This window comes from Furipterus horrens, unplaced genomic scaffold (assembly GCF_987537825.1).
Source record: "Furipterus horrens unplaced genomic scaffold, mFurHor1.1.pri manual_scaffold_13, whole genome shotgun sequence".
Classification (NCBI taxonomy): domain Eukaryota; kingdom Metazoa; phylum Chordata; class Mammalia; order Chiroptera; family Furipteridae; genus Furipterus; species Furipterus horrens.
This window is the reverse complement of record NW_028327183.1, coordinates 35023316-35038178: the sequence shown is the minus strand read 5'-3', so window position 1 is coordinate 35038178 and position 14863 is coordinate 35023316. Positions and strand designations below refer to the sequence as shown.

General features: G+C 35.7%; 1 protein-coding gene across 2 annotated transcripts in view; it reads right to left on the bottom strand.

The window, feature by feature from the left end:
- UBA2 (ubiquitin like modifier activating enzyme 2) overlaps positions 1–14863 on the bottom strand; it is a 38735-nt gene that overhangs the window by 11430 nt on the left and 12442 nt on the right. For both annotated transcript variants that reach the window (XM_090259959.1, XM_090259957.1), the window contains exons 7-13: positions 9725–9792; positions 9161–9282; positions 5511–5610; positions 3971–4137; positions 1924–2017; positions 1700–1812; positions 261–416 (exon numbers count right to left, since the gene is read on the bottom strand). In XM_090259959.1, coding sequence (XP_090116085.1) covers positions 261–416; positions 1700–1812; positions 1924–2017; positions 3971–4137; positions 5511–5610; positions 9161–9282; positions 9725–9792 — 820 coding nt within the window. The remainder of the gene's footprint in view (positions 1–260; positions 417–1699; positions 1813–1923; positions 2018–3970; positions 4138–5510; positions 5611–9160; positions 9283–9724; positions 9793–14863) is intronic.

The window sequence follows — 14863 nt, the reverse complement described above, 5'->3', positions numbered from 1 at the left end:
CATATTCTGGAACCACAGAGAAAAAAGCAAGCAGAATCTCATATAGTCAAGTGACCAAGGCTGTCAGAGCATCACAGTTCAGTAGCCAGAGTCTTTCAGAGTAATTATGTGTCTTTTTGTTTGTCATTGTAGGTAGTAACACAGTAAAAGGCAAAAGGAAACCTGAGGTTTTTTTTCTTTTTTCTTTTTCTTTTCTTTTTTTTTTTTTAGGAAAACGAAAAAGAACAAACTTGTGTGAGAGAACGAGCCTCTGCACTTACCTTATCTTGTAATGTGAGAACAGTCACTTTATGGACATTCAGCCGCACAGTCACCTCTGGCTTGCTGGCACATACGTAACAGTTAGGGTTGGGAGGATCCAGTGCACAAGGCACAAGGAGCTTCTTTCTTGGGTTTGGTTGTTTATTCAAAAATATCTTTGGAGGAGTGAAAAACATAAGCAGAAATCAGAAATTCAAGTCACAATTTTATACACCACACAATTAGAAGTTTACTGTCTTATTTACTTACAGCCAATTAAAAATGATTTAAATATTCCCTTCTCAATGGCAAAAAGGATAAGGAAAATCATCACCTGAAGAGCCCGATTTTTTCCAAACTTTTTTTCAAATTAGCTGCTATGTGACAGGCTGAGCTCACTGAAAAGAAATCTTGTATTGAAGACTCTAGACTACACTGCAACACTAACAGCTTAGCCATACTCATCTCTGGTATCATTAAATCAGCTTTTGGGTACCTTCCTAGTAGTTATTCTTATAGATTTAAAGCCAACTACTCAACAAGACCAATATGTTAATATCTCCAACTAATGATGTTTTCATAAATGTATGGAACCAATGTGCTTGCCTTTCTTTTCAAATTTTCTATTACTACAACATTAACATTTATATAATTAAGAGAAAAAAAGCAATGTACTTCTGGTACTGTATGTAGGCATCTATTTACCCGTTCCCTAATACCCAAACAAAAAACAGTAAGAACTATTTTGAAAAACTAAAGAATTCTAAAATGGTCCTGGACTGGCAGGACCTCAGGCACTTCAGATATAAGTAAACATAAATCTTCTTTGAAGAAATACACCTTCAATGAGTCCTTAAAGTATTATTAAAGATAAAATTTTAACAAATACTGAATCAGTTAAAAAAACAAATCACACACCATACACGCAAACGATATACTATGAGAGATCTGGCAAACAGTAGACTCATTCATAAGGTTGTAGACATTAACATTATCAAAGAATATAAAACAATTTTAAAGTAAAATGATTTAAAAACAGGGGACTACCCCTGGGACATAAAGTACAGCACAGGAAATAGTCAATAATATTGTAATAACTATGTACAGTGCCAGGTGGGTACTGGAAATACTGGGGAGAACACTATGTAAAGTACATGACTCTAATCACTATGCTGTACACACGAAACTAAGACAAAATAATACTAAATGTAAACTGTAATTGAAAAAAAGGGGAGGGAGGACACTACAAAACAACCGAACAAAATTTCAAAACCATAAAGACCTCAGCACTCACAAGGTAACTGGAACAATTATTTCCCATTGCTTTAAACCAGTGTTACTAATTTAGTCTTTTTATGCTGTCAGTTTAATGTGTTTTTTTATAAATTATTTCCCCCCCTGCAAATATATATTACTTTACAAAGAGGTTGAAGAAAAAAATACAAATAGAAATACTCACTGTTCTACACTGGTCTATTTTTCCTGATAAAATCTTCAATCCTTCCAATACTATTAACCCAGCAATCACTGCATTAGTAGTAGCTATAGCAGGAATAATGTTTCCTGCCATTGCTAAAGAAATTAAAAATTAAAAAAAAAAAAGATGAATATGTTTAACTGTTAAAAAAGAAAAGAATTAACTTAGCATTTTAGATAATATAAGTGAAGCATAAAACAACTTACATTTTATATCAAATCTGCTCTTCATATTCATACTGAAAATATGCATCCTGAGGTTTGCAGCAGAGGTGACAAAATCCATGGCAGATGGGTCATCCTGCCAATAAGTTAAAAAACTTATCAAAGTCTCCCCACAAATTTACTAATTTGCCTAGTATTACTTTCAGAACAATACTTTCACATGTTTATAACACTGCAGTCAGTCAACCAGAACAAGAGATGGCCTTGAGGGAGAGGTAAAACCTTACAGTAGCAGGGAAATTGGATGAATAGAGGGCAGGGTCTCATCATCAGCTCCTCTAACCCAGGAATGTAATATGACAAGAATGCCAGGAGCCACCAGGCTTCTAGGAACTCATCCTGCTTAAACAACTGCACTGAAGACTTAAGTGTAGAGACCCAAACACCAGTTCCATTCACTGAGAACAGCAATCCTTTCCTGAGTCCATCAGTCAGTACAGGCATACCTCAGAGATATTGAGGGTTCAGTTACAGACCACCACAGAAAAGCAAGTATCATAATAGGGCAAGTAATAATCCTTTTTGCTGGTGGAGGGTCTTGCCTTCAATTTGTTAAAAACACAACATCCGTGAAACGCAACAAAGCAAAGTACAATAAAATGAGGTATGCCTGTAATGAGAAGGTTGTTTGATAAGCACAGATTTCAGGCAAAGAAATGGAGACTTTTTTTGAGAAAAGCTGTTTCATTAAAGCCTCAGAAATACGTGGACAACTCCTTTTGGCTTTCTTTCTCCAAATTCCCTTCATATATACACCACTCTCCTACATTAGCTATTTCTTTTCAGATATGGCAATACAGTAAGTTTTCCCCTAACAATTTATATTCTTCCTGAGATTATATCCTAGTCTCTTTAATTAGATTTCAGCAAGATTTCCCATTCTCCTGAGAAGATACTATCCTACCCTATAATTCAAAAGCAACAAAGAAAGAAGAAAAAGTGCTGCTAGGATGTGGATTCTTTACATACTTATTGGCTGGCTGTGTAACTTCAGGCAAATCAACCTCCCTGACCCAAAATTCCTTAATATGTTAAAAAGGGAAGTTACATAAACATCTCATAAGGTTGTAGTTAGAATTAAGTTGAAATATTTAACAGTACCCAACACAGCATCCATCAATTACTTTCCTAGACAATTAGCTCATCATACTCATTAGGTATAGATTTTACTCAGAAGGTAACAATTCTCACTTCCAAAATTTCATTTTCTAGCCCAAGTGTACCAGTGAAAACCTCCCAAATCCCTATTATAATAACAATGAAAATATTTTTTAAAAAGTTACGCCTTACACCACATATACCCAAGAGACTATGTTTATAAGAATCCCAAAAATCTAAATTTACTAGCTTCATTTTAGATGTCTGATTCAACTAATTCCAAAATTTGCACATATAAAGTTATCATCTTGGTTTGTTAAAACTGACTAAACTTTTCCCTTACTTTAAAACTCATGGCAAATCTTTACTATCATAGGAACATATAAACTTTGTATCAGATATATCACTTACAGCCATAGAAAATACTGACTACAATTAAAAATTAAGTAAAACTCATTGAACTTGAAAATATGACATCTAATTGCAAAATGTATTATACATTAACTTGTAAGGATAAATATGTCTTGTTTTTGTACTGGGAGGTGCCAGACCTCCAAAATATTTATAGTGCTCGTCTCCAAAAGGATTTTGATTTCTAGTAAGAATCTATACTACACAGGAAGCTTTCTTAAGTCTGTAAAATATTTTACTCCAATACATTCACAGTATTTCTCCAGTCAACATAATTATAAACCATGAACACATTACTAGAACCTAAAATGAAGTTTTATGATATTGCCTGAATTAATGTATAAAAAATTTATAGTTCAATGTAGTAATTAAAGATAAAAACATCCAAACAAAATCAACACTAGGTCCTCAAAATCTAGCAGAATAAACAATTCAAAAATTTACTAGTTTCTGATCACAGTTTAAGAACTAAAATATACATTTCATATACAAGTAACTGCCACATTACTTCAAAACAAACCTTGTCCCATATAAGCTCAGCTCCATCCCCTTTTTCTGCTAAATGAACTCTCAAAGTCTCAATGCTCTTTGAAAAAAGACGTGCGTAACTCTTTACATCTAGAACCTGCTGGTCTTTCAGACCTAACTGGGGTTCATTTTGTTGATCTGCTGCATTAATTTCTTCTCCTAAGGGGAAAAAATATTAGAAATTTCACTATTAAACATTATTCCTCCATTTTAACAATTTAAGACCAATAAGAAATAATATTAAAAAAATTCTATTTTGTAATTATCATTATGATACAGATATTTGTACAAAAAAAATTGCTAATACTGAGACGGGAAAGGTGCAAGACTTATTTCAGAACCTCACAGTGTTATTGGAGGATTCAAGCATATAATATAGGTAAGATGATATGCATTATGCCCAGCACACAGTAAGCACTCAATAAGTGGAAACTATAGTCATACTTAAATTGGTCTGTAAATTCAAGTATCCATTACTGTAGAAAACTGCTCCAAACTGCCATCTCTAATCTCCTGGAACCCTTTAAGTTCCAATGTGCTGACCACTGCTGTGCATACATCAACTGCAATACAATTCAGATACAGCAAAGAAAAAATGTGTTGAGGGGAAGTGGGATAAGGAAGTTGTCACTACCACAATAGCATCTAAAATTATAAAGATGTTCCTAATTTAATTTTTAAAAAAAACTTTTATTTGTTTATTTATTTTTAGAGAGGGGAAAGGAAAAAGAGAGGAAGAGAAACATCACTGTGTGGTTGCCTCTCACTCGTGCCCCCAATTGGGGACCTGACGTGCAACCTAGTCATGTGCCCTGACTGAGAATCGAACCAGCGACACTTGGTTCACAGGCCGACGCTCAATCCACTGAGCCACAGCAGCCTGGGCTCCTAATTTAAATCTTAAAAGAGATAATCACACAAGGGCACAAAGATGTACGTACACATACCCTCATCACTACACTGTTTTTAGGGAAAATATGAAACTAAATGATAACTGATAAGGGACTAGTTAAATATTATTTACTAAAGAGAGCAAGTCAGAGCATATGAATTTACATGATTCCGTTATGTAAAGTGCATACAAAACTGCTTGTATCTAAATGCATAGATTTGACTACCATTCTCTAAAATATTTAGTTACTATTTCTCTAGGTGACAAGATTTCCAGTGATTTTCCCTTCTTCATACTTTTCTGAATTGTTGGAATGCTTTATCATGAACTATACCATTCTCAAGAAAACAACAACACTGCCCTGGCTGGTGTGGCTCGGTGGATTTGAGCGCCAGCCTGGGAACCAAGGGGTCCCTGGTTCGATTCCCGGTCAGCGCACATGCCTGGGTTGCAGGCCAGGACCCCAGTTGGGGGCGTGCAGGAGGCAACTACACGTTGATGTTTCTCTCCCTCTCTTTCTCTCTCCCTTCCCCTCTCTCTAAAAAATAAAATCTTTTAAAAACAAAAACACAAATGACAGGGCTATTTAAAGACTGAGGAAATTTCCAATGTGTCCCCAAGACTAAAATGTACCCTTTACCTTGACTCTGTACTTCAGCCCAGTCCAATGGAATTGGAGGTTTCCTTTTCCGCCATAGTTTGTCCATTGTCAACAAATACCTGATATCATCTTTAAAAAGCTTAAAAAAACAAACAAAAAAAAACCTCCATGAACCCTCCAGTCCCTATACAACAAAATTTCATTTGCTGATTTATTATCAGTATTTCACTCTAAAATCTTCTGATTTAAAAGATATGCCATACACCAATAGATTAACAATTAAAATTATTTTTGATTTGAGAGAGAGAGAGAGAGAGAGAGAGAGAGAGAGAGAGAGAGAGAGAGAGAAACAGTGATTTGTCATTCCACTTATTTATGCTTTCATTGGTTGATTCTTGCATGTAACCCGAATGGAGGTCAAATCCACAACCTTGGTGTATTGGGACAACACTCTAGCTACCCAGCTAGGACCTACAGTAACAAATTTTAAAAGAAGCCCAAGCCTTTTGTAAAAGGGAATTCAACACAGAACACCTACATCTGGGAAAGTGACAAAGAGCGGTGCTCTGAGGAACGCAAAGTAAGGGACTCTCTGAACTGTGCTGACTGGCCCTGCCCGCCCAAGTCCCCTACCCCACTAAGAACTCCCCTAAGGCTCCAGAGTGCATCTGACGCACAATCACACCAATCAAGGGGCTAAATAAACACACACCAACTCCACAAGAATTGAGCACTATCACTGAGCCTAGAGATAGATACCAGTTAGCAGTGTCTTCAAGTCCGTGGGTACATACCAATAGAGCATACACATTCTCTAAGTTACTTAAAACAAAATTTCTTAACCATCTGCAACATCTTTGAATTGTGTCTCCCCAAAATAAAAAAAACAATTACTATTTCAAAAACATAAACGTTACCTCATGTAGACTGAAAAGACTATCACATGAATCACACTATCCCCTATGTGGTAGAATTTCTAATTATTTTAATATCTGTACTTGCATCTTCTATTGCTAATTGAATTATTCAACATATTTATTATGTTAATCTGCTATGAATTTATAAATTCATAATTTGGCTTAATAAAAAAAAGTTAGAGCTATTTCTATCAAAATCTATTCAATTCAATCAGTATTTATTAATTATCCTTAATCTTTGGAAAACTGGCCAAATACACAAGTAATTAGAATGCAATTTAGTGTGAAAATCACATAGCTTGAAATACTATCAGAAACTCTGTTGTATCTACCTGAGAACTGAGAAAAGAGATCAAGGAGAAGGTAATATCTGAAATGGGTACATAGGCAAGGGATAAGAAGTCCAGTATGAGTCTCAAATGTAGCTGGGGACATTTTGTAGAGGACCTTCAGCACCTGGCTGAGAAGTCTTCCTGGCAACAGGGAACCAGCATGGTTTCCCAAGCACAAGTTCCATGTCCTTCTTTACCCAATTATTAAATGCCAGGAGTCTCTCAAGAGTTCTGTACTGAAGTTATCTCCACACTCTCTTTTTCTATAAACCTATGAATCCCAAATACATGTCTAGCCCAGCCCTCTCTTCTCACCTATAAGATCACTTTTCATCTCTTTAATATTCCATAGGATTCCTATATCCTTCCTTAACACTCCAACCCCTACACATCTGCTACCTAAGAGAATGGTACCTCTGTTAATCCTGCTGCCCAGCAGGAAACCAGGTATTGATCCCTCATCTCATGTATACATCTCATACATTCCGTTAGTATGCTTTTCTTCCATATTCCACTGGGAATACAAGGAATAGAGGCTGTCCTTTAGACTACTCTGGCACAATACAAATCCAGAAGGCACTACCCCATATTGCTCACAACAGGAATATCAGGTGCTAGAATGGTGCGTTGCCTACCCTCTGTATCCTTATGTTGCATTGCATACCCTCTATAACCTTATAGTGACACTACATACAACAGAATATCTTTTAAAGGATTCCCACTGTCTTTATTTAACATCCTTATAATAACCTAGAAAACCCTTCCTGATCTAGCCTCAGCTTATCTTTCCAGTCCTCCTTCCACTCTCTCTTTAATGGGAATGATTTCAATACTAACAGTTGAGACTTCCTTTGTATATGCTGCACTCTTGTCCCCACGCTTATTCTTCCCCTAACTGGGGACCTGGCCTGCCACCCAGGCATGTGCCGACTGGGAATCAAACCGGCGACCTTTGGGTTCGCAGGCCAGCGCTCAATCCACTGAGCCACAGCAGCCAGGGTTCACCCTTATTCTTTAAATTAGGGTGAAATGTCACTTCCTCTGGAAAGCCTCTTTTGAACCCTTATACTAAGTATAATAAGTAGGTTGAGCCTACTTACTATTAGAGGATTCCAGTGCAACTGAACTTGATGTCTTACCACTGAATCTGAAATTACTTGTACAACGCTTGACTTCCCCTCTAAACTTTGAGTTCCCTAGAAAAGGCAAGGGCCCTATTTTCCGTCTTGTTCCCCCACTAAATCTCCTCTACTTAAAGTGGTGCCTGACTGACACACAGCAGATGCTTAAAGGTACCCACTGAACAAAAGACTGGAGATGTATTTCAGATTATTCTGGCATTCAACTGCTGTTCAAATTGGAATGGAATTAGGTACATGGATAGCAGTTTGGAAAATACTGTCACTATCCATATCAGAGTTAAGTGCATTTTAAGTATAATCAAAATAAAAACCACTTTTTCAAGGAAAAGGCAGTGGTGAGAAAATAAATGTAATAGCTTTAAGAAAGTCAACCTGTGACATCTGCTGACAGCGAGGAAAGAAATGAAACACAAGCTGCACGAAGCAGAAGGCCGTTTACTTAGAACAGCAGGACCCGGTATATTAGAAAGCACACAGAAGGTGCCAAGAGAGGTTTGAGATGCAGGGCAGAGAAAATATTGTTTGAAGAATGAAGTACAAGGAGAAAGAAAAATAGGTTGAAGAGTTAGCCTTCATTCAGAGATTTCTCTCAAACAGAAGGGAAAAGACAAAAGATTCTGCAGTGAAATGGGACATTCTCTTAGCAGGCAAATTATGTCCAATGTCTTCACACCTGTGACACATCTTTAAGATCATCTACTTAGTGAGGGTGGCAAGAATATATCAGTCAGTTTAAAAAGAGCTGAGAAAGTTTCAAGTATCTGTTATAAGCTTGCTAACAAGCAAAGTTAGAAGAAAAAAAAAAAGACTTTAAAACACAGATGTGAGGTCCTGAGCTATAATTAGATAGACCCAATTAAAACAACAATCTTGACTATTTCTCTAGAAATATTCAGTAGACAAATAATATATACTAATGAAAATGGATTCAGCCAAAAACAAGAGACTTTGGAATTCAAAATTAATTCAGAACATGGCCAACTGCCAACAGAAGGTTTAAGGAGGAAAGGGATGTAAGACAAGAAAATAGCAAGAACCAAAGGCCAGTTATAAGAAAAATCAACTTTTATCGGAAGTCAGAGAAGGGAAGAAAACCAAAAGTATATTAGCTTCTGTATTTCACCTCCTATCAAGATGCTATACTAATTTAGTACAGATGGCAAAGTTTCAAAACCTGGTTATCTTGACTACACCAATCAATTAAATTAAGACAGTATTAGGCATTAAAAGGGAGCATAATTCAATTTCTTATACTATCTTAAAATAAACTGAATCCACAATTATAAAGCAACCCTAACCTTGGTAAAAAGTTTAACTGGATCATATCCAGTTGATTTTGCCCATTCCTTTGTGGAAATACGTTTAATGTCACCATCTTCATTTGATGCTCTGGCTCTGGCTTCAGCTTCCATTGGTTCCCCTACAAAACAAACACTTTTATTTTCAACTATAATAAATATAGAACTAAGGCCTCACCCACCTTTAGGGGGAAGAAGGTCACACATGAAAGTCACCTACACACAACACATTCTGAGTTCAAGGATAAAGAAAAACAACATGTTCATCAGCATCTTTATTGTACCTCAGTTTCTGAAGGCCACAAAGTAAACACCTATAATCAGATCTGTTACCTCCCAGACCTATTTTCTAGATTGGTGAAATTTCTCTGCATCTTAATTTTTTCAACAGTAAAAAAAACTACCCATTTTTAAAAACATTGTTTTAAAGATGAAATATGTCTTAAGCATATAATATAGTGTCTACCATGTAACAGCATTTTCCCCCTTAACCTATCAGGATTAAATTGGCAAAATAAAGGTAGTGTTCACCAATAAGAAATATATCCTAAATAGATTACTCACAGGAAGCTTCAGGGTCAGCTCTGTCAGGAGATACTTCTTGATCAGCATCTTCTTCCCCAAACAACTGGCTGTAATTTAAAAGTAGTAAATATTTATGTAAAACAAAACATGCTGAACAAATGTTTACTTTTCCAACTTTCCTCACTAACAGCTCATTTAGAATAACCCAAATCTTTAATAAGGATGAGAACAACTGATAAATAATACTCCATAAACTTAAAAATATCAAACTCATTTGTTGATAGTTTGCATCCTAATTTTAACTGCAACACAGGCAAAGCTAAATTTTAGTGGACCTGTATTCATTCCTATCATCTAGGTTCTACAAATTTGTGTTAAAAATCTCTGATCAAGGGACAGGTGAGCAGCTTTTACATCCTAACTTGGATAACAATCTAATGCCAGAGTAATGTTTGTGAATTACACTTGCAGCTACCATTCAACAAATATTATCACACACCTGCTAAGTACCAGGTACTGCTCTAGGTGCAGGGAAACTCAGCAGCGAATAAGACTTTTTCATGGTAATATGTATCACTACCACTGAAGAGTCTTTTTAAAAAAAGACTGCATTTCTTTATTTTTAGAAAGAGGGGAAGGGAGGAAGTAGGAAATAAATATCAATGTTGCATATCAATGGGATGCCTCTAGCACTCCCCCAACAGGTTACCTGGCCTGCAACCCAGGCATGTGCCCTGACCAGGAATCGAACCGGTGACTTTTTGGTTCACAGCCCAGCACTCAATCCACTGAACAACACCCACCAGGGCACTACAGAATCATCTTAAGAAACAATATAAAAGTAGTAAGCCAAAATTCTTTTGTTAGGTTATCCTAAAAGCTGTTTAATTAATCACAGTTATGGTAATATAATTTTCCACCCTCTCCTCAAGCACATGACATATGAGAAAGTTACCTTAAAGGAATCCAAAAAAACCACACACACACACACACACCCTCAAATCTCCTAGTATATTTCACAAGATTCATTGATTACAGTATATTACAAATCAATTTTTAGTTGCTTCTATGTTGCAAATATTTTCCACATATAGTGGTTTATCAATTGTACATCATTTAATGTTACTTAATGATATTTCATGGATTTGAATGTATCAACCCTTTCTTTTATGGTTGGCACTTTTGTGTTCTGAGAAACTGTTCCCTAACCCTGAGGATAAAGATTTCCTCCTATGTTAGAAATATTTTAATTTTTGTCTTTCATAATTACTTATTCTGTACTTAATTCCTATATATAGTTTGAAGTAGATTATATAAATTTTCCCACACTGATAATAAACTAATTTACCTTTTAATCAATCAATTTTTTCATCTGGGACCCAGTATGCAACCTTGGCTATGATCTCTACATTGTCCCACAGTTGTTCTTCTACCCCTGCGCACCAGCAACACCTAAATTATTTTTAGCTTATATTAAATCATGACATCTGTTAGAGCAAGTAATCTTAAATTATTATTCTCCAGGAATGTTTTGGCTCCTCTTAGGCCTTATTCTTCCATATAAATTTTAGAATCAGCTGAACAAGTTCCAATAAAATCCCTGATGAGATGTTTAGTTAGGACTGTATTGAATCTATAGATCAATTTGGAGACATACTGACAATATTGGAATTTACAATCCACAAACACTCTTTAGTTGGTGCTTCTTATGCTCTAATAGTCACTAACTTTCTATATCGAGCTTGTATATCCTTAAGATTTATTCTCAGGTAATTCATACTTTTCGGTGCTTCACATTTAGTTATCTTTTATAGTTAGTTATATGCTTTTATAGTGATTTAACTACTTTTATATTATACTTTCTACTTGCCTGATGTGATTAGAAATGCAATTAATTTTTAATAATCTTCTAGTTGACCATGTTGTTGAACTGCCACTATTTCTATAATTTGTCTGTTAATTCTTTGGAGTTTTTTATGTAGGTTACATATATGCAAACTGCAACAGTTTTATTTCTTCATTTCCCAAATCTTAAACCTGTATTTTCTTTTTCTTGTTTATTATGCTGGCTAGGAACTTCAGTACAACACCAAATAGAAGTAGCACTGCCCTGACTGGGGTGGCTCTGTGGGTTGGGTGTTGTCTGGAAGATTCAAGGGTCACAGGCTCATTTCCCAGGTGGGGCACATGACTGGGTTACAGGCTGGGTCCAGATGAGGGCATGAGAGAGGCAACCAATCAATGTTTTTCTCCCTCTTTCTCCCTCCCTTCGCCTATCTCTAAAAATAAGTAAATAGCCCTGGCTGGTGTGGCTCAGTGGATTGAGCACAAGCCTATGAACCAAAGGGTCGCAGGTTTGATTCCCAGTCAGGTGACAATACCTGGGTTGAGGGCATGTGAGAGGAAACCACATATTGATGTTTCTCTTCCTCTCTCTCTCTCTTTTCCCCTCTATCTAAAAATAAATATTAAAAATAAATATTTTTTCTTAAGTAGCACTAATGAGCATCCTCATATTGTCCATGATCAAAAAAAGTGCTTTAAAATTTTTATCATTAAAAATAATTATTGTTTTAAGTATATGGATGGCAAATAGCTGGAGCTAGGTTTTGGACTTTTGGAGTGGGAGTTTACAGACAAGCAAGGGTAGGTAAGGAGCTAGAATGATCCATGTAGTAATGGATTAGAGTTAGAGACAGTATGAACTCATGTTTAGCTTAATATAGGTAAGGATGTTTAGACACAGAAATACTTACAGATTTGTACGCAGAAAAAAATACAGATTAGTAAATGTATTTTTTGATCTGTCAGCTAAAAGAATCAACACTCCAGTAGAATACCTAAGCACTCAGATCTTGGTGTCTAATACCATTCCTTCAATAAAAGGAACCAGCGCAGCGCTCCTTGGAGAAATGTGTTCTAGGACTGGGGCAGGAAATATTATATATACAAGGTGAGCCTGGAATATCCTGTAGTACCAGAAAGTAAGGAATTACTAAAACAAACAAACAAACAAACAATCCCTAAGACATTAAAGGTGGCATGTCAAAGAACAGAGCCAACTGAAAGAGCTCTTTATAGCCAATGCTGGAACAATTTGAGCAAAAAATATAGTATTGGATTATAACCCAAAGTAAAAAATATATTCAATATCAGTGAGTCCTTATTGAGATAAAAAGACTGAGTAAACAGATGGTGAGAAGGCCCTGGCCAGGTAGATCGACTGGTTAAGAGTGTTGTCCAGATATGCCAAGGTTACAGGTCCAATCCCTGGTGAGGGCACACACAAGAAACCACTAATGAAGGCATAAATAAGTGGAACAACAGATCGATGTTTCTCTCCCTTCCTCTCTCTAAAATAAATAATTAAAAAAAAATTTTTTTAATGGTGAGAAGAGATAAATCTTCCAGGCAAAACTCCAAATAATTTACATGGATAACTGTCTTCAAGGAGGTGGAACATAACTCCCCATTCCTTAGGTTTGGTCTACACAAAAGAACTTCCTTTCAAAGCAAGCAGTAGAGTAAATGGGGGACAGTAACTTTATAGTGGAGAAATGTGACAAACATTAACTGATCAAGGCCAACTTTAAACAGTACTTATGTCAATAACAGGTATCCTGCATATGTGACGAAAATGGCAAATCTACCTCTGTGTCTTCGTGCCAATAACCTATAACCACAGTATTATTATTATGAGAGAAAAAAAATCTGACCAATTCCAACAAGAGGCATCCTACAAAATATCTGACCAGGACCCCTAAAAACTATCAAGAACAGGGAAAGTCTGAGAAACTGTCATAACCAAAGTGGGGATGAGTAGGGGGCTAAGAAGACATGACAACTCAACGTAATGTGGTATCCTGGAAAAGAAAAAGGACATTAGGTGAAAACTAAGGAAATTTAAATAAACTATGACTTTAGTTAATAAATAAGGCATCATATTGGTTCATTAACTGCTACACATGTATCATACTAATATAAGATGTTAATACTAGAGGGAACTGAGTGTGGGAACTGTGCACCATTTTCTCAGTTTTTCTATAAATCTAAAGCTATTCTAAAAACAAAGTCTACTGAAAAAAGTTTGCTAAATAAATAAAGCATGCAAGTGTGCTTTTTGTAAAATTTCATCATTTATACCATTATACACGTACTTTTCTGAGTGCATTTATATTAAACCTTTTTCAAAACAAAACCACTGTGGTAGGTTTCTAAATGATATCTTTTGATCAAATCTTATTTTACTGATTTTTTTTTCATAAAAACGTATATGCTAAGTTTTACCAGATGCCTTTTCTACATCTATGAAGATTATATAGTTTCTCTTTAATTTCTTAACAAAGTGAATGAAATAGATTTTTCTAGTGTTAAAACATGCTTGCACTACTGGAATAAATAAAACTTGCAAGCCTAGATTTATATGTTAACATTTTGTGCAAGATTTTTGCATCTACATTTATGAATGAGAATGTTTTATAATACTCCTTTAATCCCATAATGACCTTAACTGCTTTTGCTATCAAAGATAAGATAGCCCCATAACATGAACTAAGTATTCAATTTTCAAAAGTTTCTCTGGAAGTTTACCTAAGATTAGAATGATATATTCCTTGCAAATTTAGTGGAAATCATCTGTAAACTTACAGAGATTTGCCACATTTCCAGAATTGAAACAACTGATTAAATTTCTCTAAGGCATAGTACTTAACACTATTTGGACTTTGTTTTTTGAGCTGGTTTTGTAATTAAAAAAAAAAATTATCCAGATGACTACAATTTTAAATATACTGACACGGTATTTTTTTATTGTTTCTATTCTGTGCTGAGATTACAGTCCCCATTTATTTATTTATCTCTCCTCTTCATAATCAAAATTGCCAGTATTTTTTCTTTTTGCTCTTAGCTCAATTATATCCTTCCTTCTAATTTTATTGAGTTTATTATTTCGTGGTTCTTTTCTAATGAGTTAGCTCATTAATGCTCCCCTTTCTCCATGTACGCAAGCATATGACTTTTCTTCCAACTACCACATTGAAAGCAACCTACAGCCCTGGCTGGTGTGGCTCAGTGGTTTGAGTGCCGGCCTGTGGACCAAAAGGTCACCAGTTGGATTTCCAGTCAGAGCACATGCCTGGGTTGCAGACCAGTTCCCCTGTTGGGGGCATGCGAGAGGAA